The sequence below is a fragment of the Arxiozyma heterogenica genome, assembly GCF_036370985.1.
Source record: "Arxiozyma heterogenica strain weizmannii chromosome Unknown scaffold_30, whole genome shotgun sequence".
In the NCBI taxonomy this organism is placed as follows: Eukaryota; Fungi; Ascomycota; class Saccharomycetes; order Saccharomycetales; family Saccharomycetaceae; genus Arxiozyma; species Arxiozyma heterogenica.
This window is the reverse complement of record NW_027042683.1, coordinates 290,138-314,577: the sequence shown is the minus strand read 5'-3', so window position 1 is coordinate 314,577 and position 24,440 is coordinate 290,138. Positions and strand designations below refer to the sequence as shown.

At 28.9% G+C, this 24,440-nt stretch overlaps 11 protein-coding genes across 11 annotated transcripts; 6 read left to right on the top strand and 5 right to left on the bottom strand.

Moving 5' to 3' along the window:
- Positions 1-1,385: 1,385 nt before the first annotated feature.
- Positions 1,386-3,536, bottom strand: PWA37_003717 (uncharacterized protein; the record flags this gene model as incomplete). The annotated part of the gene is made up of 1 exon (XM_064860237.1): positions 1,386-3,536. The coding sequence occupies one exon, from the start codon at positions 3,534-3,536 to the stop codon at positions 1,386-1,388; it is 2,151 nt and encodes a 716-aa protein (XP_064712898.1).
- An 887-nt stretch (positions 3,537-4,423) lies between these two features.
- AIM45 (Aim45p) lies at positions 4,424-5,461 on the bottom strand (the record flags this gene model as incomplete). The annotated part of the gene is made up of 1 exon (XM_064860236.1): positions 4,424-5,461. One exon carries the CDS (start codon positions 5,459-5,461, stop codon positions 4,424-4,426), a length of 1,038 nt encoding a protein of 345 aa, XP_064712897.1.
- Positions 5,462-6,017: 556 nt separating this feature from the next.
- HAL1 (Hal1p) lies at positions 6,018-6,539 on the bottom strand (the record flags this gene model as incomplete). The annotated part of the gene is made up of 1 exon (XM_064860235.1): positions 6,018-6,539. The coding sequence occupies one exon, from the start codon at positions 6,537-6,539 to the stop codon at positions 6,018-6,020; it is 522 nt and encodes a 173-aa protein (XP_064712896.1).
- A 1,289-nt stretch (positions 6,540-7,828) lies between these two features.
- LOC1 (Loc1p) lies at positions 7,829-8,500 on the top strand (the record flags this gene model as incomplete). The annotated part of the gene is made up of 1 exon (XM_064860234.1): positions 7,829-8,500. The coding sequence occupies one exon, from the start codon at positions 7,829-7,831 to the stop codon at positions 8,498-8,500; it is 672 nt and encodes a 223-aa protein (XP_064712895.1).
- A 374-nt stretch (positions 8,501-8,874) lies between these two features.
- Positions 8,875-10,318, top strand: CIT3 (citrate (Si)-synthase CIT3; the record flags this gene model as incomplete). Its single annotated transcript, XM_064860233.1, has 2 exons — positions 8,875-9,553; positions 9,654-10,318. 2 exons carry the CDS (start codon positions 8,875-8,877, stop codon positions 10,316-10,318), a joined length of 1,344 nt encoding a protein of 447 aa, XP_064712894.1.
- A 328-nt stretch (positions 10,319-10,646) lies between these two features.
- Positions 10,647-12,194, top strand: PDH1 (putative 2-methylcitrate dehydratase; the record flags this gene model as incomplete). The annotated part of the gene is made up of 1 exon (XM_064860232.1): positions 10,647-12,194. One exon carries the CDS (start codon positions 10,647-10,649, stop codon positions 12,192-12,194), a length of 1,548 nt encoding a protein of 515 aa, XP_064712893.1.
- Positions 12,195-14,318: 2,124 nt separating this feature from the next.
- On the top strand, positions 14,319-17,510 carry NIC96 (linker nucleoporin NIC96; the record flags this gene model as incomplete). The annotated part of the gene is made up of 1 exon (XM_064860231.1): positions 14,319-17,510. The coding sequence occupies one exon, from the start codon at positions 14,319-14,321 to the stop codon at positions 17,508-17,510; it is 3,192 nt and encodes a 1,063-aa protein (XP_064712892.1).
- A 185-nt stretch (positions 17,511-17,695) lies between these two features.
- YPI1 (type 1 protein phosphatase-activating protein YPI1) lies at positions 17,696-18,181 on the bottom strand (the record flags this gene model as incomplete). Its single annotated transcript, XM_064860230.1, has 1 exon — positions 17,696-18,181. One exon carries the CDS (start codon positions 18,179-18,181, stop codon positions 17,696-17,698), a length of 486 nt encoding a protein of 161 aa, XP_064712891.1.
- Positions 18,182-18,993: 812 nt separating this feature from the next.
- RPN11 (proteasome regulatory particle lid subunit RPN11) lies at positions 18,994-19,926 on the top strand (the record flags this gene model as incomplete). Its single annotated transcript, XM_064860229.1, has 1 exon — positions 18,994-19,926. One exon carries the CDS (start codon positions 18,994-18,996, stop codon positions 19,924-19,926), a length of 933 nt encoding a protein of 310 aa, XP_064712890.1.
- Positions 19,927-19,988: 62 nt separating this feature from the next.
- SAD1 (mRNA splicing protein SAD1) lies at positions 19,989-21,482 on the bottom strand (the record flags this gene model as incomplete). Its single annotated transcript, XM_064860228.1, has 1 exon — positions 19,989-21,482. The coding sequence occupies one exon, from the start codon at positions 21,480-21,482 to the stop codon at positions 19,989-19,991; it is 1,494 nt and encodes a 497-aa protein (XP_064712889.1).
- A 1,338-nt stretch (positions 21,483-22,820) lies between these two features.
- PWA37_003707 (putative Xaa-Pro dipeptidase) lies at positions 22,821-24,398 on the top strand (the record flags this gene model as incomplete). Its single annotated transcript, XM_064860227.1, has 1 exon — positions 22,821-24,398. The coding sequence occupies one exon, from the start codon at positions 22,821-22,823 to the stop codon at positions 24,396-24,398; it is 1,578 nt and encodes a 525-aa protein (XP_064712888.1).
- Positions 24,399-24,440: the final 42 nt, after the last annotated feature.

Sequence of the window (24,440 nt, the reverse complement as noted above, 5' to 3'; positions counted from 1 at the left end):
CCTAGTTGAATTCAATTGTAATATATATTAAGTTTCGCTTGTTTAGTAGATACTGAATATAATAAAAGATTTATAAGATATGTTTATTAGCAACATATCTACTATCCTATATTATAAAAAATATCGGTAAATTCAAATTTTTACACTTTTTTAATATTTTTGTTATTATACAATTCATCCTAGATATGTCTATGTATATATTAAAATATAATAGAAAAATGTTTGTTTATTTTCTTAAACATTTTATTTTTAGCAAGTTTTAAAAAATTTTATTGATTTTAATATTTAAAATACAGTTTTATAAAATTATTATTATTGCTGCACATAATTTTTTTCTACAAAAATTAATAATTCAACAATAAAAAATTCTTCATAACAAAACCCAATATATTTTGCAATTTATATCAATTATTATAATTCGAATAAAATAGGTTAAATTGTTTAAAAACCTACAAGAGTTTTTCTTATTACACTTTATAAACTATTACTTCTGTATATTATATTTATTCAATGAGCATATTACTTTGTATTTTCATAGAAAAGAATGGCCGGCCTAATCATTGCTTAACGTAATTGTCAGAATTTTTCATCGCAGAAGAGAGTATTAATAGTAAAGTAAGGTCTAAATTATTCTGAATTATTTCTAGCCCTATGAATAGTTTCTCATTGTTGGAAAATATTCAACAAAATTTTTTTTCACCAAATTTTCATTAAAATGTATTTTAAAAAATATGTAATCAGCTAGGATAGAAACAATAAAAGAGTTTCCGATATCTAAAAATGTACATAAACATTATATGGTTTGGTATATAATAATTATATTGTTTAATATATAAAAGTGACTATTTACAAAGTATGCAGTTCATACTACTTTGTTATAATATTTAAATTATTATTTCATATCTTTTAAATTACAGCATTCGTAACTTAAGAATCAGTGAATATTACCTAATGGCTTATTACACTTTGAAACTGAAAAATAATAATGATAATAAAAAATGCAAAAAAAAATAATTCCTTTAAAAAAAATCTATCTACTTCCAATATATAATACCAAATATACTTATTACTGTTATATAGAATAAATACTAAATATATCAAAAATTTATTATATATATAAATTATTATTAATATATACATTATGTGATACTGTAAAAAATCATTATATTTAAAACAAAATTATTTCTTTACAACAACTAACCTCAAAAACTTCTGCTATAATATTATCACTAGAAGATAATTAAGTATACTATACTTTCTATTATTCTTTATATACAATAGGTTTTATTATTTAAATATATATGTAAATACTTTTTCTAACTTATATTGTAGTGTTTTAGCAAAATGATTCTGCTGCCTATCTGATTGTAGTCAAAATAGACATACTAAACCAGATTTGAATTCATCAAGATTTTAGATAATACACTATTATCATCATTTGATTCTCTACACTGATTCATATGCTGTTTAATAGTGGTAACCAAAAGCAAGGCCTCTTGAACGCTATTAAGAGAAAATGGATCAAATGGTAAAGTCTGAAAATTTGGTGTTTCTAATATGTTTAAATGTGTTATTAACAAAGTAAAAATACCAGATTCTTGAAGCCTTTCTCTTATCACAGTTTTCTTTGGAATTCTTACTAAAAATACAAATGATTTCTCTTCTTGATATCTACATATAATTTCATATAATATTTGTGTTGCTGAAGAATCAATATAAGTCATACCGTGAAGATCAAATATGACATAGTCAATATTTTGTTCTCGTATTTCCTTAGAACCTGGGTGTGCATTTATAGAACCAAACCGTTTAACTCTATCTAATCTGTCCTTCATGTCCTCTGCATTTGTAAAAGTAAGAGGCTCTGTAATTTTTATTAATAAACATCCTTCAAGATTATCCAAAGTGATATCTGAAACATAATCAACAACATCCATGCATTCAATAACATTAATGAAGTCATTAGTGCCTTCAATTTTGGCTAAGATTTGAATCCTAGATTTAGCAGAATGCTTAACAATAGATGCAATAGAATACATACAGCCAATAATTATTCCCAATTCAATAGAACAGAACAAAGTGCAAACTATCGTTAAAAAAAAAACAAACAATTCACTGTACCCATAACAACGAATATGGAATAAAATATCTTTTGAAATATCCTCCAGAAGTGTTAATCCAACCAATGTTGTGGTAACAGCTAAAATACAGTTTGGAATATAATGAATGATTGGCAAAAAGTATTTTGTAGTTAAAAGCGTTATTAACCCCATAAAGACCCCAGATATTACAGTTCTAGCACCTGATTTCAAGTTTATTTTGGATCTTCCATAGCCACCAAATGCTGGTAAAATACCAAAGGCCGAACCCACCAAATTCATAAGGCCCAATGCTATTAATTCTCTATTTGATGATACAACAGAATTATTAATACCACCCAACCCCTTGGAGGTAGTGATCGATTCAAAAAACCCAAGGGTAGCTACAATAGTAGAGAGTTGTCCCAAAGATGGAATTAATTGCCTATAGCTCGATGATAATGGATTCTTGAATTCATCAAATCCATTTGTATTAAAATCACCTACAATTGACATACCATATCTTTTTTTGAAGTCATAACAGTAAGAAATAAAAGACATCACAGAAATTACTAATAAAATTTCTGGCAAAAAGATAATCCATTTAATTTTTTTCGCTAATCTATTTTTCAAAGCTCTTGATACTAATAAAATGAATAATACAATAAAACTGAAAATAAATGTTGGTTTATGATAATTTTCGGGGGCATATTTAATTAAAAAAATGATTTTTTGAAATGGTGTATTATAATGATCTGAGACATCTCTCAATAATTTATTAAGTTTCAGTTCTATAATCAATGAATTAAGAACCATCACAAAGCCGACTGAACCAATAAATCCTCTTAGAAGAGCCCTGCTCAAAATTGATCCCATAAACCCTAATCTTATTATCCCACAAAAAAATAAAATTAAACCTACTAGGAAAGTTGTAACTGTTGTAACTTGAATAGCAGTTACCTTATCATTATAAGTTGTTATAGATTCTATATTTTGACCAATTACCAAAGATATGGCAGCTTCTGGGCCTACAATCATCGAAGGAGTTGAACCAAACATAGCATACACAAAAGGTGTAACTCCCAATGAATACAAACCTGATAGTAAATCTACATGTGCTAAAGATGATGCATACGAAATACTTAGGGGGATTTGAAACGAAGCTAAGGATAATCCTGCTACAAAATCGTGAACAAAATCCAACCAACCATATGTAGTTATCCATGCGGTGCAAGGTAAATAGTAAATTAATGTTTTAAACCTTGTCTGGAAATACCCATTATTAATACTGCTGACATAAACATTATTATTCAATCCTAAATTAAAATCAGTCCTATCCTCACTTAAAGCAGATGACTGTTTATTGTTGATTAATGTTAAGTGAGGGTCAGTCCCATAATTTTGAGACACATTAATATCTGATGATTTATTTTGCAATAAATTAGAGTTCAAATCCATTTTTAATGTAGGTAGTACCTCTATGAATATGTGATAGGGTAGATAATATCTTATGTATATGAATTTTTTTCTAATATTCCTTTATTACAGAATAGAAATAAAAAATCATTTTATGTATGACTTTTTTAATGATTATACTATATTTGCTGTACTTTGTAGTTGGTATCTTAATTAATTCTATTTTCCCCTCAATAGAACTAGATCTATTAGTAGACTGCAATGTTGAGTTACGTTTTCAGTTTTCTTGTCTTGTTCTGTTATTAAATAAAGATTTCTTTTGAATAGAGATATTATATTTGAAAAATAACAACTCGGGCTTTTTAAGTTTTATTATCATCTACTTTTTGTAAAAGAAAAAGCTTTATTTATATTCTAAACTACCGAATTAGTCAATTGAAAAATGATTAGAACACAGAGATATAAGTAGTTAGAAAAAGACTAAAACCATTATAGTATACGAGCTAACTAACCTTTAAATAGAATATATATTACGAACTCTATATATTATTATAAATATTTATACTATCTAATATTATGAAGAATACTCTATTTTACTGAAGAACAAAGATTTTTACAGACTATATATCTTAGATAAGACAAGGTAGTAGAGCAGTAGTTGAATATAAAAAAGTAAAGACACAAATGTGATAACTTTATAAAGATATGTTTATTGTAAGATTATAATAGTGAACACTAACAAAACAGACAAGGACATTTTTGGATTTCATATAAATTTATAGCATTCTGCTTCCATTGAAAAAATACATATGTGAATATCTATTTCTAAACAAATATTTACATGCATCAATAAAAGAAAAAGACTAACTATAGTAAGCATATTTATGATAATAACCAACTACAGAAATATTCCTTCACATTTTCTTGCTTCACAATTTATTAGTTAATTCTGGAACTATCTTAAATAAGTCACCTTGTAAAGAGTAATCTGCAATCTTACATATTGGAGCATCTAAGTCTTGATTAATAGCCACAATAACCTTTGAATCTTTCATCCCAGCTAAATGCTGGATGGCACCAGATATACCTATTGCAATATACAAATTTGGAGATACAATTTTACCAGTCTGACCAACCTGTATAGAATTTGGACAATATCCATTATCAACGGCCACTCTAGTAGCCCCAATTGCAGCATAATCAAATTTTTGAGCCAATGGGTACAATAGTTTATTAAAATTTTCTTTGTTCTTTAAGCCTGCACCACCAGCGATGACAATTTTAGCACAAGTTAAGTCTATCAACTTATTTTCGTCAACAACTGAATTTTCTTGATCAATTACCTGAGGAATATTTTCTTTAGTACCATCATTTAATAAACTCAATTCTTTAATGTTATGTGAAACAATGTCTTCGCTTATTATTGAATATTCAGGAAACAATGATGTACCTATGGATAACAATTTAATAGGTTGCTGGGTTTCTACTTGGGAGATGATATTCCCAGCATAAATTGGTCTATAAAAAGTATTATTACCACTATCTATTTTGATCACATTTGAAATTGGTTGAATATCTAGATATGCACCTAAACGTGGTAAAATATTCTTACCTAGAATATTATTAGCAATCAAAAAATGTGATATATCTTCTTTTTTAATTAGATCAGATAATAATGGTGTAATGACTTCTGGTAAATTATCTTTAAAAGCAGCATCATTTGAGAATAATAATTTATTAAAGACTGATAAAGATTTAACTTGATTTTGTTTCAAATTTGGATTTAACACAAGGCCAATTATTGGATTACCCAACTCTTTTGCTGCAGTTAAAATGCTTAAGGATGACGAAGTAAAGTTCCCATTAGAGGTAGTTTCCAGAAATGTCAATGTAGAAGCAAATCTATTTGAAAATTTAGTTGTCAAATAAGGTATTTTAAATATTTTTTTTGATTGTAATTTAAACATTTTGAATATAATATAAGATAATATTCAATATTGATCTACAGTTATATAGACGTTTTGAAGTATATGAAATATCTTTCTAGCGAAAGCGTAAAATAATTGAATATATTCAATAGTATTAAAATATCAGTACGTTCTGGAAGATCAAGAGCAATCCAACAAATACAGAAAGTACACCGGGGTTCTCTTGAATTTTTATTGTTATTCGAGAAGCTTGCATCTTGGGGTTATATTTATGAACATTCCACAAAAATAAAATGAAATGATAATTGAGTCTTATTTTCTTCTTCTGACTCGTTTTCTCAAATTTCTCCTTCCTGCTTCTCAAAAGAAAAAAGAATGACTAAAAAAAAAAAAATAAAGATTAACACCCATACATTTCCATTTACATCTAACCACAGTAGCCAGGACACACAAAAGGAACACATAAGTAATAAGATGATGAATAGATAAATTAAACAACAACTCTTCAAAAAGATAACATTTTTGGTTCAAATAAACATCTATTAGTTAGTTACGTAACAAATGCAGATAACTCCTCTATATATTTATTGTAATCTTATTTATGAAGATTTCTTCGTTTTAAAGTAGAACTTTGACCCAGATCCAATTTAAACTTATCATTTTCACGATTATTGATAGTATTACTATTATGGAAATACGTTTCCCAACAACTAAACGCATCTTTATCAAAAAAACATTCCTTTGGTACTGGTGTCTTCCTAATAGATTTATTATGGTGGTGATTAATGAAAACTCCGGGTGTTTGAATATGAATATGACATGAGGAACGTGTATTATAATTTTGAGACGGTAAATTCAAAATGGATTTTAAATGAATATGATTAACACTATTGTTCGTAGTAGTATTCATGTTTATACATGAATAATTGTCACCATAACAATCAAAATAATCAAGATCTTTATTTAATTTATTGTCTTTTTTATTATACTGAGAAATACCTATGTTTTCTAATGTTGACACATTATGTGAGTAATTGTTATCATTTTTATCACTAAGATGACACTTATTAATATCAGATCTATGATTTCTCATATTATAATTGTTTACGAAACTCATATGTATTAATAACTATTTTTATATATGAAAATATCAGGACAGAAAATAGGAATTATGTAAAAAAGCGAATAAAATGCAGAGTAGGACAGATTTTTTATAAATCCAAGCAATGTTTTATTTTCATGTTATTTTTCTGTTAGATATAACTAAAAGTGAAGTAGATTTCTATTATAAAGTAAACACTGAACAAAAAACCAACTACTAAATGTTTTTATATCTGCAAAAATAACTCTAATACGGGAACACATTTACCGAACAGCATTTATCTTCTTGGATTGTAAATAAATATATATGTAACATACAGTAAAAGATATTCAGCAAGAAAAATCTATAAGTGATTACGTCATTGCTGTATGTCGTTACACCAAATTAAGAAGAAAATAGTTAATATTCGATAACTCTTAAAATTATCACCAGATTTAAATGTGCCTTCTTTCCAGGCCTACTCTAAATTTAGTCAAGAATTACTTCTTTTGGACATCACTGTTTTTTCAAAACCTCAATTTCTTTATTCTGTGTTGCTTCTCCTCTTTTCCAACTTTTCAAGAAAATACAAAAGAAAAAAATATACCAGGAAAAAAAAAAAGATATAAAGTATTATTACCTTCACGTAAGCCCTCCTATTTACGACCGTACATATGCCCTCTTTATAAACATACATATTGAGAGATTTAAAAGTAACTCTTCATGCAGTACTTAATTTTTAACACTGCATAAAGTCTAACTATTGAACCTTAAGGAAATAATACCCAGGATTGTGTTTTAAAATGAATGTTTATGCTCTTCTATGATTTTTTTACAAAGATCATATGATATTTAAACTGTTCTTGCTAAATTAAAATAATGTTAATATTGGATATATACGTATATATATTTATATCTGATACTTTTAGGGATAAAATAATATGTATAGTATTGTATAAATTATTTTATTGCTCTTTATCTTTTTCGTATTAGTTAAATTGTCTTATCGTCTCGTACTATAAGAATTATTTTTTCCTCTTTTTTATTTTATTTATTTTTCACTGAAAATTTTCTTGGAAAAAAAGAAGGAAAATAATATAAGAGTATCGATGAGCTTAAAAAAATAAAGAAGTATTCATCAATAGCTATTAATATATGTCATCTTATGTATTGTATCTTAACAAATTCAAAAGACGAAAACAACATTTAGGAAGAATAAAATATTATATAGAATTCCTATCTATACGAACATATAATCTCCATACACCTTATTAGATCATATTTTTATATTTTATCATAATATATCTTTATTTAATTGATTCCAAATGGTAGCTAGAAAGTATAAGAAAGGAAAATCTAAGTATCAATCTACACAAAGAGAAGTACGCCCTGAAGTGTTTGCTGATTCTATATCAAGAAACCAGTTAAATGACACAATCATATCAGGTGAATCGAAACGTCAAGAACAATTATTAAAGGCTAAACAAAACCAAAAATACAAGGTTAGTAAACTTGCTACTGCAAAAGAGCAACAAAAGATTAGACTATATGGTAAAAAAGCTGTTTCACGTGGTCGAGATTATAGCTCAAAAATTAAAATTGATGAAAGCAAAGATATTCCTAACTTGAATAGATCTATCATACCTGGTATCAAAATTAAACGTGGTAAAAAGGGTAAGAAATTTATTGATGATAATGATACACTTGTTTGGCAAAGATTGGTTAAAACTGTTGGTGATAAATATGATCAAATTAATGAATCGAAGATTGAAAAAGATCGTCGTCTAGAAGAAATCAGAGAAGTTAAAAGAAAAGAAATTGAACAAAAAGAACAAGCAAAATTACAGAAATTAGAAGAGAAAAAGAATGAAATTAAGAATAAAGCATCTTTAGCTAGATCATTACGTAGAAAGAATAAAAGACTAGGTATGAGAGAAGCTAATGAAATTAAAGATAAACAAGATAAACCTAAAAAAAAATCTGTTTCCTTTGCATAAATAAATAGATTAATTAAAAGTTCCCCACTTCACACATTGATTGTACAATAACATATAGCTATGATATAGGCTATATTAAACTATAAAAGTAATAATAGTGATAATAATAATAATAATATAAACAAAAGAACAAGAGAAACTGTTTACTCCAACAAATTTTATATTTTCAAAGTATGTACAGCTATTAATATTAAAAAGGAAATAAATGCAAACGCATATATAAAGAGCATATCATTTTATTCATTGAACTGGATATGTATAGTACTACTCTGCCTCATTCTTGCTATATACCATGTAAACCAAAAAAACTAGATAAGACTAGAACAAGTCACAAGGGTAAAAATAACAAAAAAGTTAGCCTATTTAGAGCCATTATGAGAAGATTTATACATACTACTGTAAGAAGAAATTCTGCCCAGACTACACTTAAGGATACCTTAAAAAAATTAGTACCCCAACGTAGAATTGAATTTCAAAAATTGAGACAAGAATTACAAAATGTTCAGTTACCTAACAATGAATTGACCGTAGGATCTATATTAGGGGGCATGAGAGGATGTCAATTATTATATTGGCAATCATCCACACTGGATCCAATCAAAGGCATCAAGTTTTGGGGATATACAATTCAAGAATGTCAGGAATTGTTGCCAGGTCCTGAAGATTCTTCCAACATTTTCTATCCAGAAGCTATGTTTTGGCTATTATTAACCGGTGAAATTCCAACTAAAAAACAAGTTAATAGTTTGATACAACAATGGAATACTATTGTTATTTCTAACTCTTCTGTTGAGACGTCTTATTTACCTGAAGAGGTTAATAGTATTATGAACTCATTACCTGCAACCATGCATCCAATGACCCAATTTTCCATTGGTGTGGGAACATTAAGTTACTTTTCAAAATTTAGGGATAATTATTCTCGTGGAGTTAATAACAAATTGACAATGTGGGAAGATGCTTTTGATGATGTCATGACCTTAATTGCCTTTTTACCATCCCTAGCAAGCAAGATTTATCGTGGAATTACAAATCAATGTAACAAAAAAAGAAGTATGTAAATTTGATCCTAGTGGAGATTGGGCTCAAAATTTGACCTCTATGATGGGTCTATTAAGTAAAGAGCGTAATAAAACAACGAAAGAAGACAAAGATGACACAAAAGAAATTACCAATTTGATAAGACTGTATACTGGTTTGCATGTAGACCACGAAGGCGGTAATGTATCAGCACACACAACACATTTAGTTGGATCTGCATTGAGTGATCCAATGTTAAGTTACTCGGCTGGTTTATTGGGGTTAGCAGGTCCGTTGCATGGATTAGCAGCTCAAGATGTAGTTAAGTTTTTGTTACAGACCCAAAAACAAGTAGAAAACACAAAAGATGAAACCCAAGTAGAAGATTATTTATGGTCTGTTTTAAACAACCATCATGTTATTCCCGGCTACGGTCATGCTGTATTAAGACGTGAAGATCCTCGTTTTTCTGCTATGCTTGATTTTGTTAATCAAAGAAGCGAACAATTTAAGGATGATCCAAACGTAAATTTAATGTTGTTATTGTCTAGAGTTGCGCCTCGGGTTTTAGGGGAGTGGGGAAAATGTAAAAATCCACACCCCAACGTTGACAGTGCCTCCGGAGTTTTATTTTATCATTATGGGATGAAGGAATTAGATTTTATAACTGTCATCTTTGGTTGTTCAAGGGCCATGGGTCCCTGTGCACAGTTAGTTTGGGATAGGATATATGGGTTGCCTATTGAAAGACCAAAGAGCGTTGACTTCAATTACTTGAAAAAATTTTCAAAACTTTGATAATCAAGAAATAAGCGTATCATATGTATCTTTTTATGAGGCATTCTCTACTCGGTCATATCTTCATACCCTTGCTGACCTAATTACTCCTGGAATAGTTAACAAACAAATTAATCGATTAATCGACCAATTCAACCCATTAGTCTAATTTTATGAGCTTTGAATACTTTTTTATTTATATAAATATATATATATTACTTTATATTTGTAAGTATGTTTAAATTATCGAGTTGTTTATAAATTATTCTTAATTTGTTGCTCTCATTTCTTCTTATTTTAACTTGTTTCGAAATCCACAACCTCAACTAACTCGTATTTTTAAATTTCAATGTTTCGCTCAGCCTCTAGCAAATTTACAAAAACTATTTTAACTAAAAGATCATACGCTGATACTAACAGAACAATGTCCTGCACACTTAATGAAAGACCTGCCACAGATAAATTGATTGAGGACATTGCTACCTACGTTCACAAAAAGGATATTACTTCTCCAGTTGCTATTCAAACTGCTAAATGGTGTTTGTTGGATACTTTGGGATGTGGCCTTGCCGCTTTAAATTTCCCTTTGGCTAAAAAAGTAATGACCCCAGTAATGCCAGAACAGTTAACTCAAATTCCATGTGGCGCAAAAATTCCAGGAACAAATTGGTCTATGGACCCTGTTAATGGAAGTTTTACTTTCGGTACAATGATTAGGTGGTTAGATTTCAATGATTGCTGGCTTGCTTCTGAATGGGGCCATCCTTCAGATAATCTTGGTGGTATTTTACCGGTAGCAGATTATATTAATCGTAATCTGAAGGGTCAAGGCATGCCATTAACCATAAATGATATTTTGCAATGTATGATAAAGGCCCATGAAATCCAAGGTGTGTTGGCTCTAGATAATTCTTTTAATGCTCACGGTTTGGACCATGTTTTACTAGTGAAATTAGCCACTGCTAGTGTTGTATCCAAATTATTAAATCTTACTCAAGAGCAAACTATACAATGTATTTCCCATGCTTTAGTTGATGGTCAATCTTTAAGAACTTACCGTCATGCACCAAATACTGGGTCTCGTAAGTCTTGGGCTGCTGGTGATGCTGTTTCTAGAGCAGTCAAAATAGCATTTATGGTCAAACAAACCAAGAGCCAATTAGGTGATATCCCATCAATCTTATCTGCTCCAAAGTGGGGGTTTTATGACGTCTTAAATGACGGTAAACCGTTTATCTTTAGCCAACGTAAAACCTTTGATTCATATGTTATGGAGAATGTTTTATTCAAGATCTCCTTTCCAGCAGAATTCCATGCTCAGACTGCTGTTGAAGCTGCTTTGATTGTGAAAAAACAATTAGATTCAATGGGCAAAACTTATTCTGATATTGAATCCATCATAATTAGGACCCAACAAGCTGCTATGGATATAATCAACAAATCTGGTCCATTACACAATTATGCTGATAGAGACCATTGTATTCAATACATGGTTGCCATTCCTTTAATCTATGGAGAACTAAAGGCAACCCATTACATGGATGATATTGCATTAAGTAATCCAGATATTGACATTTTAAGAGACAAGATGGAATGTAAAGTTGACAAGCAATTAACTAAAGATTATCATGATCCAAAGAAACGTGCAATATCTAATGCATTACTTGTGAAATTGAAGGATGGAACAATTTTAGATGAAGTTTTAGTTAATTATCCAATTGGACACCATTTAAGACGTAAAGAAGGGATTCCATTATTACTACAAAAATTCACTAATCATTTGGAACAACATTTCAATAAATCTGAACGTACCTCAAATATCTTGGATATATCTTTAGGGGATAAATTTGGTGAAATGCCAGTTGATGAATATATTGATATGTATGTTAACAAATGAGGATGATCTTCTTTTTAAACAAGACATAGCATATATATCCTTTTATTTATGGGTCTTTTATATATAATATTATATATTCCCTTTTCTAAATCCTTATTTTCTTCTATTAAAACAGTCAAAAAAACACTTTTTCGAAGTTCAGAAAGGACATGGGTTGGGTCCTTTCACAATGAAAAAAAAAAACATTTTACTATAGGACCATTGTTCAGGACGAAAGCGACAATAGATGCAACAAAAACAATAAGTTCATGAAAAAATGCATGACATTTGAAAATAACCGAAATCGTTCTAAAATTTGCTAAAAAAAGAAATATGCAATTAAATAAATAAACTTCTTTTTATTATGTTACAACAAAAATGTAAAATGTAGACATATATATACAATAATTTCCATAATAGTCATTATACAAAAAAAGTAATATAGTTTACTCCACAAACAGCCTCATACATGCTTTTTTTGCTGTTTTCTCATCACATATCTGAAATAAGATTGAGTTAAAAAAAGCCAATTTGTACTCCAGGAAGTGAAGTATTTATACTGTATATATTCATTCTTATATAGTTTACGCATCGTTAACAATTGATTAATATAATTCAAGAAATTTGTTGTGAAATTTATATTGTTGAAATCATTAAAAGAAATGTTATGAATATCGTTGTTTTATAATAGAATTGAGCTTACATAATTTTTTTTTGATGTTTTATATAAGACGTCACCATTTTCACTAACTTTGCTAAAATGTGAAATATCATTTGATAAATCTCCAAAATTGATTAATCTTAAAGGATTATTGAGTTTATTTTCAGAATTTTTAATTTTTTTAGAGGTATTTTATGAATTTATTACTGGCAATAAAATGCCTAAATATAGTTTATTATTATTTGAATCGATATTTGTACAGTTAGTATTTGTGCCACTCAATAACAGAATAATGTTCAATCGTATCATAAATCAAGTTATTTTTGTATTTGCCTTTCTATAGGGTTGTATATAAGTCTTCAAATGAATAAATACTGTCTCCGAAACATTACAAAAAGCAATTTTCTTTGATACTATAAAATAATTTAGTAGATGTAACCAAAATGTAGTCAACTTCGTCATCTTTGGCTGATCTTGTTTTTTTTTTTTTGTGGATTTATAAAGTAAGACAAGTGATGTTCGCTAATTTATATTCTTTAAAATGCAGTTCAGTAGACAAAGATTATTTTTATTGCTAAGGTTTGGTATTAACTTAGACATGGATAAGAACAAGTTTAACTAGTTTTGGATGCTTCTCCAAAAAAGTTATAAAATGAAATTTTAAAGCTAATCCATTTTCAATCATTTTTCAGAAATTTTTTTTTCTTCACTATTAGACAAGAATAAAATTCTAAAAAACTACTGGAAATTCTATTTAGGATCCTTGATAACTTCTATCTCACATAATTTATGGTATTTTTAGTTTTACATTTTCATATGTTTTAAACAATTTTTTATATGGTTAAATAATCAAACATAACTATTTATGAAGAAAAGTTAAATTTGAAATTGACTTGGTAAAACATTAAACTCAAAACACATATTAAACTAGACTATCGAATATGTCCCAATGTAATAGAACTTTTGTTTCTTAAACTGAACTTAGAGAGAAATCTTTACTAAGAATATTTCTTGATAAATGCAATAGACAATCTTACTTGAAATACAATAAGCCAATCTGCAATTACATATGCAAAAGAAAAAAAAACAATATGTCATCATTGCTATTATTATTATTATCAGGAGTTTTATCAGCAGATTTAATGAGATATGTGAATATAATTTTAGGTCGTGTCATACGAAAATTTTTTTTATGGATTTTCATTTTTTATTTTTTTTTTTTTTAGGTTTCGTCGGGTAACTTAAATTATTAATAAAAAAATTAAGAAAAAAAATTCTAAAGCTGTTTCGATGGGTTTTGTTAAACAACATTGATTAACTATTATTAATGGGATTCAACTATGTGTATTTGTTTGCAGTTTGTTTATAATTGGGAGGCTAGTTTTTCTGGTTTTCGTTGTTCTGTTTTGTCATACAAGTTATCTCTAGAATATTATCAGATTCAAGACTAAAAAAAACAGCCTATAAAAAAAGGTTTATCAAGGATGACCTTAATCAATATAGTTAATGAAAAAAACCAAGACGGAGGAATCTCTTCAGAACAACCCCAAAAAAATAGCACCTCAAAATTGTTTAACAGCCTTTTGGAATCATCCAAAGCACTACCAACCACCTCCTCTGATTTAGGTTCAATCCAGTTATCCATTCAAGAAATCAATCGGAGAGCTCGTGAATTAAGAGCACATGCTACAACTAATACCACACATAATGGATCTGTTATAAAACACGAACCCCATGAAGACCATACAAAGGCCCATTACTTATTGGCTGGCAGTGGATTACAATTTGATGAAGTCGATACCTCATTAAAAGCATTAGAACAAAACCAAATTCTATCAAATTCTACCTTAACCAGAAATATTCCTTCTATTTCTACTGAATCTAATGTTGCTTCAACCGTCCTGATGGAATCTGCTGGTACCAATGTTCAACTGACTACTCTTGATCTTGCATCCAGTGCTTATTCTACAGGTAATAAGGTTGAATTTACAGAGATTGATAATTATCTAAAAATTAAAAAAAACGAAAATATCTTAGCCTCTATTGAAATGCTATTATCGAATGCTGCAAAGGACTTTGATGATTATGTTAATGACAATCTAAATTTAAATTGGAACGAAAGAAAGAATATTATTAAACAAAATTTTGGCATTTTGGTTGGCGAAAAATCAACCCAGGCAAACTCTTTAAAATCAATTCAATCGGATAAAATCTTAAATAATGATGATTTGATGAAATTCTGGAGTAAAAAATTTACTGGAAATAGATTAGACGGGATTGATCTTTTAAATGATAATTATAATAATGACGGTTTTTCTAAGTTAAACGTAAACGAACATTATATGCTAAGGGACAAATTTGAAAAGAATGCCAAAATTATTCATAGATTTAATAATGCTAGGCAACAAAATACTAAATTTCCTTTGAATCAAGAGTTTATATCTTTGTTAAATAATAATTCAAATGATTTGAAATCAAGAAAATTATTAGAATCATGGAAAATTATTGAATCTTTTCAGGAAGTTAAGAACAAAATGTCAATTGCTTCTGGTAACCTAAATTCCTCTACCTTTTCTCGCAATAATCTAGTCATTACTAATGCCAGAAAATACTTACAAAGTCAATTTAAAGAATATGTTGATTTATTATATAAAAAGGAAATGGATGAAGGATTACCAACAAATATTAACAAAATAAAATCTTTCATTGAGAAGAAGTTAAAAAATAGCCCAGGTGGCAGTATTAATACAAACATTGATAATTTAGTGTTACATAATACCACTTCAAATGCGAGTACATCTTCTGGTGACGTTTGGAAAGTTAGCAACTTAACTATTATAAATGGAACACCAATTTGGGCTTTGATTTTCTATCTTTTAAGAGCTGGTATGGAAAAAGAAGCATTAGATGTTATGATAAATAATAGGTCAAATTTTAAAAAAATTGAACAGTCATTTATTACTTATTTTAAGGCATACATTCATGCTAAATCTAATGGCAACAATGAATTACCTGTTGAATTTATGACTAGATTGCATAATGAATACAACCAACATATAAAGAACTCTTTGAATGGTGATCCTTATAGATTGGCTGTTTATAAAATCATTGGTCGATGTGATTTGACAAAGAAATCGATCCCTGAAATAACATTAAACGTTGAGGATTGGCTTTGGATTCACTTTATGTTGATTAAAGAAGAAAATATTCATAATAGTAAGTTGCCAAATGAGATCGTTGTTAATGATACCATCTACAAAAACTACACATTAGAGGAATTTCAACAACTTATCTTATCATACGGTGTTCAAAGATTTAATAATGATTATTTACAAATTCTGTTATTGAGCGGTCTTTTCGAATATGCTGTCGAGTATGCATACAAGATCAGTGAATTAGATGCGGTCCATCTGGCAATTGGTATTTGTAACCAACAACTATTAAATGTTAGTAATGACCCATTATCCTCCGCCTTAATTGTACATAAAAACGATAATAATTTAGCAAATGGTAAGAGTGATGTCTCCATAAATTTTATAAAGATTATTACGTCTTACATCAGATCATATAAATATTCTGATCCTAGAATTGCATTAGAATATTTATTATTAATTGGGTTAAATTCTAAAGGAGATAAGAATGACTTACAAACATTATTTATGCATGAATGTATAAGAGAATTGATATTACAAACTAAAGAATTCACTATTCTTTTAGGAAAAATAGGTCGTAATGGATCTCGTATTCCAGGTGTTATAGAACAAAGAAGATCATTGTTGTTGATTAATGATGAGACAGATAGCAAGTCATTTTTGAAAGTGATTACAGAACAAGCAGCTTTGAAAGCTGACGAGGATGGTAGAGTTTACGATAGTTTGTTACTATACCAATTAGCTGAAGAATATGATATTGTCATTTCGATAATCAACAATATCATCAGTAATTTGTTAAGTGATTCTGACTTAACTTGTAACATTTTAGTTAATATTAATGATAATAGTGAAACAAATCCAATTTTGTTAGCAGAAAAATTGATCGATATACATTTGAACAGACATGATAGCAACAAGTCGGTTATTAGCTTTAAAAATAAAGAAACATGTTTATTGTTGTTAAAGATAGTAGAGATCAGAAAATTATTTGATAACAACAATGCTTTCAATATCATTTCTATTGATAGAAATGAGGTAAGCCATATAAATGTTGTACAATGGGAAGAAATCTTGAATAAAATTATAGAATTAAACATTTTACCGCTAGTAGTGAATCAAAATAGTCGTTATAATAATGATAATATGAATAATCATGAAGACATAGGTGATGATTTCAGCGGTAGTGAAGAGATAAGTATTAGAAAAAAAGCAGAGGAATTTAATTTAATTGATCCTAATATTGTGAAATGCATTCCAAATTTATTGGTTATTACTATGATTTCGGTGAATAAAGTTATTCAAAGATTAAAATCATCTCTTTCACAGAACCAAATCCGGAATGATGTTACATTATCAGGATCTAATCCAAATAATCCTTCAAATGTTGATGATAATAATAAGATGGACCAAATTAATTTAATGAAAAAACTTGCTAGAAATTGTATGATTTACGCTGGTATGATCCAATACAAAATGCCTAGAGAAACATATAGCACATTAATTCAGATTGATATTGCATTGTAAAGTAAACAACAAATAAATCACAGGATATATTATATATATGTATATATACTGATATAAATATTATTGTATGACATAAATACTATTGTTATTATTACTATTGTAGTTGTAATTAGATTTAATAACAAAAGAAGGGGGGGTGTAATTAAAATAAATGATTTAGTAGGTTTCTTATTCTCTATTTACTTCTACTTTTTTAATGATGATTTATTTGGGTATTTCGGTTGATATTCATATGCATTAGTCTTATACTCAGTTTCGTTATTTAATTTTTCACGACGCCTTATTATTCGTCTTTGACGTCTTTCCTCTTTATTCAAACCTTTATCATTATCACTTTCAGAACTAGAACTAGAGTCTGAATCAGAAGGTTCTTTGTCATCTTTGTGACGATGAAGATGAAGATGACCATCTGATTCAGTGTTTTCTTCCTGTTCCTCGTCACTCTCTTGTGGATGGTATATACAACAAATCTTCGTTTTCTTCTTATTCATATGCTCATTATCTATAACATCTTGTTTCCATCGAACATTATTGTGATCTTTTTCCTTATTTTTATCATTATCAGCATTATCATCTCGAGAATTGGAAGTTGCTCGGAGAGTCAACACAGGTGTACTTTCTTGCAGACAAATGGTTTGTGAACCTTCCACTTCTCGATTTCCATAGGACATATTTGAACGTGTTTCTATTCGCCTTGCAGATTTATTTTAAACAACTTCACAGTGTATATTGTAATAAAAAAAAAAGGATAAAACAAAAAAAGAACAGAAATAAATCAGATGTAATCTAAATGGGTCAGTGTAGCAGATGCTAGCTATAATACCAAACACTTATATAATATAGAATAGCGCAGGCATTCTCTGTGTAATTTAAATGTGATGTTAAGATTTGCATTTACTCATTGATAGCCAAAAGCTCATTTCAATTCACCTACATTGTGTTTAAATCAGATGACATAAAAAAAATCTTTTTAAGTAAATGAGACGCTTCGCTTACAGTGTAGCTCCATACACCCACACACCCATTGATTGTTTCTCCCCCCTTTTTTTGGCAAAAAGAAAAAAAAGAAAAAAAAGCATTCGTACACCACATAGAAGTAGTATTTTCTTCTCCAAGAATGTGGTGTGTGGGTGTAAAGTAATAAGGGGCAAAAAACAAATGGCGGAATAGAATGCACGGGAAGCATTCCGATATACGGAAATACCAATTCCGGATGATGAAGTGGCAAAAAAAATAATCAAAAGTCCAAATCGTTTTAATAGAAACTGATTAAAGAATAGTAGTCTGGTGTACTATTTTCAAAAGATAACATCAAACTTATTTTATTAGGTCTGTGTACATGTATGACTAGTGGTGGGGTGCTACAAAAGGTAATAACATAGAACTAAATCAAGTTCTGAACATTTATTTGTTTATAAAATCCAAGACATCATATAGTGGAACGAAATAGTATACAACACAAATATATTTAGAATAATACAAAATGGAAAGATTGCAAAGATTGATGATGAATTCCATGGGGAAGATGGGAGGTGTTCCAGGTGCTGATACTGACAAAGATGATACTAAGGAAACTATTTACATCTCTTCGATTGCTTTGTTAAAGATGTTAAAACATGGTAGAGCAGGTGTGCCCATGGAAGTTATGGGATTGATGTTAGGTGAATTCGTGGATGATTATACAGTTAATGTCGTTGATGTATTTGCCATGCCTCAGAGTGGTACTGGTGTTTCTGTTGAAGCAGTAGATGATGTCTTTCAAGCTAAAATGATGGATATGTTAAAACAAACAGGTAGAGATCAGATGGTCGTTGGTTGGTATCATTCCCATCCAGGTTTCGGTTGTTGGTTGTCAAGCGTGGATGTCAACACTCAAAAATCTTTTGAACAATTAAATAGTAGGGCTGTGGCCGTTGTTGTCGATCCAATTCAATCTGTAAAAGGCAAGGTTGTCATCGATGCCTTTAGATTAATCGATACCGGTGCTCTAATAAATAACCAAGAACCAAGACAAACAACATCAAATGTTGGGTTAATGAATAAACCAAATATTCAAGCCTTGATCCATGGTCTAAATAGGCATTACTATTCTTTAAATATCGATTATCATAAGACTCCAGCTGAAACAAAGATGTTAATGAATTTACATAAAGAACAATGGCAGTCTGGTTTGAAATTATACGACTATCAAATTAAGGAAGATAAAAATCTGAAAGCCACAAAACAAATGGTAAAAATTGCACAACAATATTCTAAAAGAATTGAGGAAGAAAAGACTTTGACAGAATCCGAATTAAAAACACGTTATGTAGGGAAACAAGATCCAAAGAAGCATTTAAGTGATATTGCTGAAGCATTATTAGAGGACAATATTGTATCTGTCCTAACATCTGGGGTTGATTCTATAGCTATTTAATAAGCAATATATGTACATATTATATAAGAATAAAGTATAGATAATATCTGTTGAAAATGTATTTATTCTATTCTTTCCCACACTTGGAGATAAGTTTCTTTTAAAAACATTAACTCTGCTTCAATCAAAGTGGTTTTAAGATCACAGATTTCATACCACTGAGCATTCTTTTCATTATATATTTGGATCTTCCAATGATTTATATCATCTTTGGATAGATCTGCATTAGCCTTTACTTCATTTATGATATTACTTTGTAATCTATAGTAGTGTTTCAATATTTGATCTTGATTATTTATAATATTCTTTGAAGTTAAACACATCTTCATTGGAAACTCAATTATTGTTTGATTTCTATTCCTTATCGGAAATTGTTCCTGTTTAATATTACTCCCATTTAAAATAGAATCATATCTGTTAAAATAAATAATCAGATACTTAGGCAAAACTTTGATTTCGTAGTCAGGCAACAATTTATTAGAATTATCATTCTCTTCTTTCTTTTCATTTTCAGTCATTCTTGAATAAAATTTCTCTTTAATTAAATCTTCTAATTTAACTTGAAGAAGATCATTAACATTTCTACCATCTTTAAAGTAGGAAAGACGTGGTAGATTTAAAGTAATATTCCAAAAAGGTATTGATTTCACTTCTTCTGTCTTTAAAAACTGTATCAGATGGCCTCTACATGATTGTATTAAAATTTGTTTTAAGGGACTATTATTTTCATTGTTAGAAAATTTGTTAATTAGCCAATTTAGAATTGTCCTTGGATTATTATTATTTATCCCGTCTTTAAGAAATATGGAATTATGTTCAATCATCAAATTATTAATTAATTTAGACGATGAAATATGTGGCCTTAGTAAAACTGGTGACCATAATTTTTGTATTAAAAGAGAGACAATATTTATTAATCTATTATTTGATATCTCGTTCTCCATCTTTGTGTTCAATAAAAAATAATCTCTAATGGGCTTTATATGTGCTAATAATAAAAGAATGACATTAATATGTCCTATAGACAAATTAGAAGAATGTGATTGATTTATACCTATGAATCCCGTAATATATTTATCTTTATCGATTAAAGTATAACAGTTGTAAGGCATTTTTTTTATCAGACCATTATTAAAAGTTGGTTTTATACAACATTTCAATTGTATAAGTAAAGCTTTTAAACTATCATTATCAATTTCATCTAAATTAACTTTGATATTTTGAGGTAACCAAAAAAACTCTGTTGTTTGAAGATTGACAAACAAATTGTGTGGTGTAGTATTTGTTCTTGAGGTGATTGAATGTTGAAATGCAGGCGAGTACTGATTACGGCCTTGAAAAAAGTTCCCACACTGTAAACAACAATAAATATTATTTGTGGAATGGTTAGTAGAACAGTACACAGGCAACTCAAGGTCTAATTTTTGTAAATTTATGTTTCTTTTAAGTTCTACTATGTCGTAGGCATGTTGGGTCTTTATCCGTTTGGACTTAGGGGTAATATCCCTGTTTTCCTGCTCATTTTCCAAATAATTCTTTATTTTATTTCTCATCATGGTTTTTATCTAATGACTTTTATGTTAAATATATTCCTTTGTTCTTACATACATGCTTTCAGAAATGGAGTATTTCTTCTCTATGTCCATTTGAAAACTACCACAATAATTCTCTGTTACCTATGACCCCCCCTACCATTTTTTTTTTTAGTCAGTATATTGTTCATAGCTCGTATCATACTGCAGGCTCTTTAATCTTCTCGATCTCGCATAAAAAAAAAATAAAAGTATACTTTGAAAGAAAAAAGTCCCCTATTTAGAAAAGATAAGGTTTACACTCAAGAAGGAGACAAGTTTAAGGCCGGAAAATTAAAAAATAATGTAATAGACTGGTAACTTATTCCTGAAAAAAGTAGGGTTTGCAAACATATCTACTGAAAAAGTTGATATTTACTTTAGGGTTTAGAAAACATTTTTTTCTGTAAAAAAGAACACTTCGCAAAAAGTGAAAGCACTTATATACGTTATATATATTTAATAAACAGTAAATCAAAAAAATGTAAATTTTTTATATTATAAGTATGAAAGATGATCATTCTTGTTACACAAGGATATGTAAGAGTATTCAAAAAAAGAAAGGAAGGAAGAAAGGAAAAGAGAAACAAATTAGGTGTTAGTGCATCCTAAAGTTATAGAAAAATATACTCTATTTTGTTGATAGGATAAAAGTAAATTAGAAAGTAGACGGTTGTTGTTTCCTAATTTGGTAGAGAATGCGATGATGATAGTAATAGTATAGTAAAGACCTCTCTATATGGCTAAGAATAGAACATTTCAAAAATTATTTTTTAGAAAGATGATTTTCATCACAAACTTTGAATATGTTTTAGAACAGATAAACTAGGGTTTCAGAGAAAAAAAGAAGAAACAACCAATTTAGAATACTCTTTTTTTTTTTGTACAAACCCTTTTCTTGATACCCTAAAAAAAGTACTCTATGTTTTTTTTTTTTTTTTTTTGGAATTCCCCCTCTCATGATTTTTACAAAAAAAAAAAAGTAAAAAAAAAAAATTTCTTTGACACATTTTTTTGTGTCTTCCATGTTTTGCGACTTCTGACAAAAAGAATGTAGACAAATAAACAAATAAATAATATATATAGCACAATCGGAAGATATGGAATCGAAAATATTCGTGATGCCATTCAATTTTTTAGTGCCTTAGATCCACTTCTTCACGTTTTGAGCTTTACTTTATGGTCATCGTAAAATATAGTCTCTTTTTTTTCATTGTTTTCTAACATTTGTATACACACTGTTTCTTAATCATCTTCTGGATTTTTACTCCTTTTTTACTTTGTTCATTCTTGTATATATTAGTATCAAGTCATTGTTACCTTATGGATTTATCTGGATATTTGAATCCTTTATCAATTGCAGTAGCCACTTCTGCTATCAGTTACTGGACTGGAAGTAAATTAATAAAAAGAAGTAATATTAAAATGAGTCAAAAAACTGCTTCTTCTTTAGAGGTTCCACAATACTTTAAGGATCACAAATATCCTGCCAAAAGACACAATGAAAGAGTTGCTGAGCTCTTTGTCAAATCTTGTGAAAAGAATAATGTTGCATTTTTAGTTCCCGGTGAATCTATGGAATTAAGAAAATACTGTGATACTGTAAAACCTTTTAGACAAGACAGATATTATTACTATTTATCTGGTTGTGATATCCCAGGTTCTTTTATTGTTTACAACATTGAAGAATCTAAATTATTATTATTTTTGCCTGATATTGACAAAGAAGACATTATGTGGAGTGGTATGCCATTATCTTTAGAAGAGGCTAAAGAAAAATATGATGTAGATTATGTTTATTATGTCAACGATTTCCACAATATGGTCACTGATCCAAAGAACCCACTATTTAAAATTGATTATTTCTATTCCACTGATAAGGAATATTGTGAAACCATCTTAAAACAAGGTATGCAATGTTTAAGAGAAAAGATTATATTTGGTGCTGACATATTTTTCAAAAGTTTAGACTCTTGTAGACTTATCAAAGATAAATATGAAATTGAAACTCTAAGACATGTGGCACATATTACTGATATCAACCATATGGCTGTCATGTCTGCTCTACCAATTGAAAATAATGAATGTCAAATTCAAGCTGAATTTCAATATCATTCAATGAGACAAGGCGCTAAAACATTAGGTTACGATCCAATTTGTTGTTCAGGTCCAGCTTGTGGTACTTTACACTACATTAAGAATGATCAAGATATTGAAAAGAAACATTCCATTTTAATTGACGCTGGTAGTGAATGGAACAACTATACTAGTGATGTTACCAGATGTTTCCCAATTGATGGTAAATTCACTAAAGAGCATCGTGAAATATATGAAACTGTATTAGATATGCAATCTACTACCATGAAATTAATGAAACCTGGTGTCTCCTGGGATGATTTACATCTTTTATCTCACAAAGTTCTTATTGAGCATTTACTCCAATTAGGTATCTTTAAAAGTGAGTACTCTGTAGAACAAATCTTAGAATCTCGTGTTTCTTGTGCCTTCTATCCACATGGATTAGGTCATTTGATGGGCCTTGATGTCCATGATGTTGGTGGTGAACCTAATTATGAAGATCCTGATGATCTTTTCAAATATTTGAGATTACGTTTACCATTACATGCAGGTATGGTGGTTACAAATGAACCAGGTTGTTATTTCAACAAATTTTTGATTGATGAATATATAAACAAACATCCAGAAAGAATAGCTATGGTTAACTTTAATATCTTAGAAAAATACATGTATATTGGAGGTGTTCGTATTGAAGATGACATTCTTGTTACAAAGGATGGTTATGAAAACCTAACTGGTGTTACCTCTGATCCTGACGAAATTGAAAAGATTGTCACTGAGGGATTAAAGAAAAGACGTTCCGACTTTCACGCTCTTGTTTGAAAAATATTTTTAAAAAAAAAAAAACATATTATTGTCTTCTAA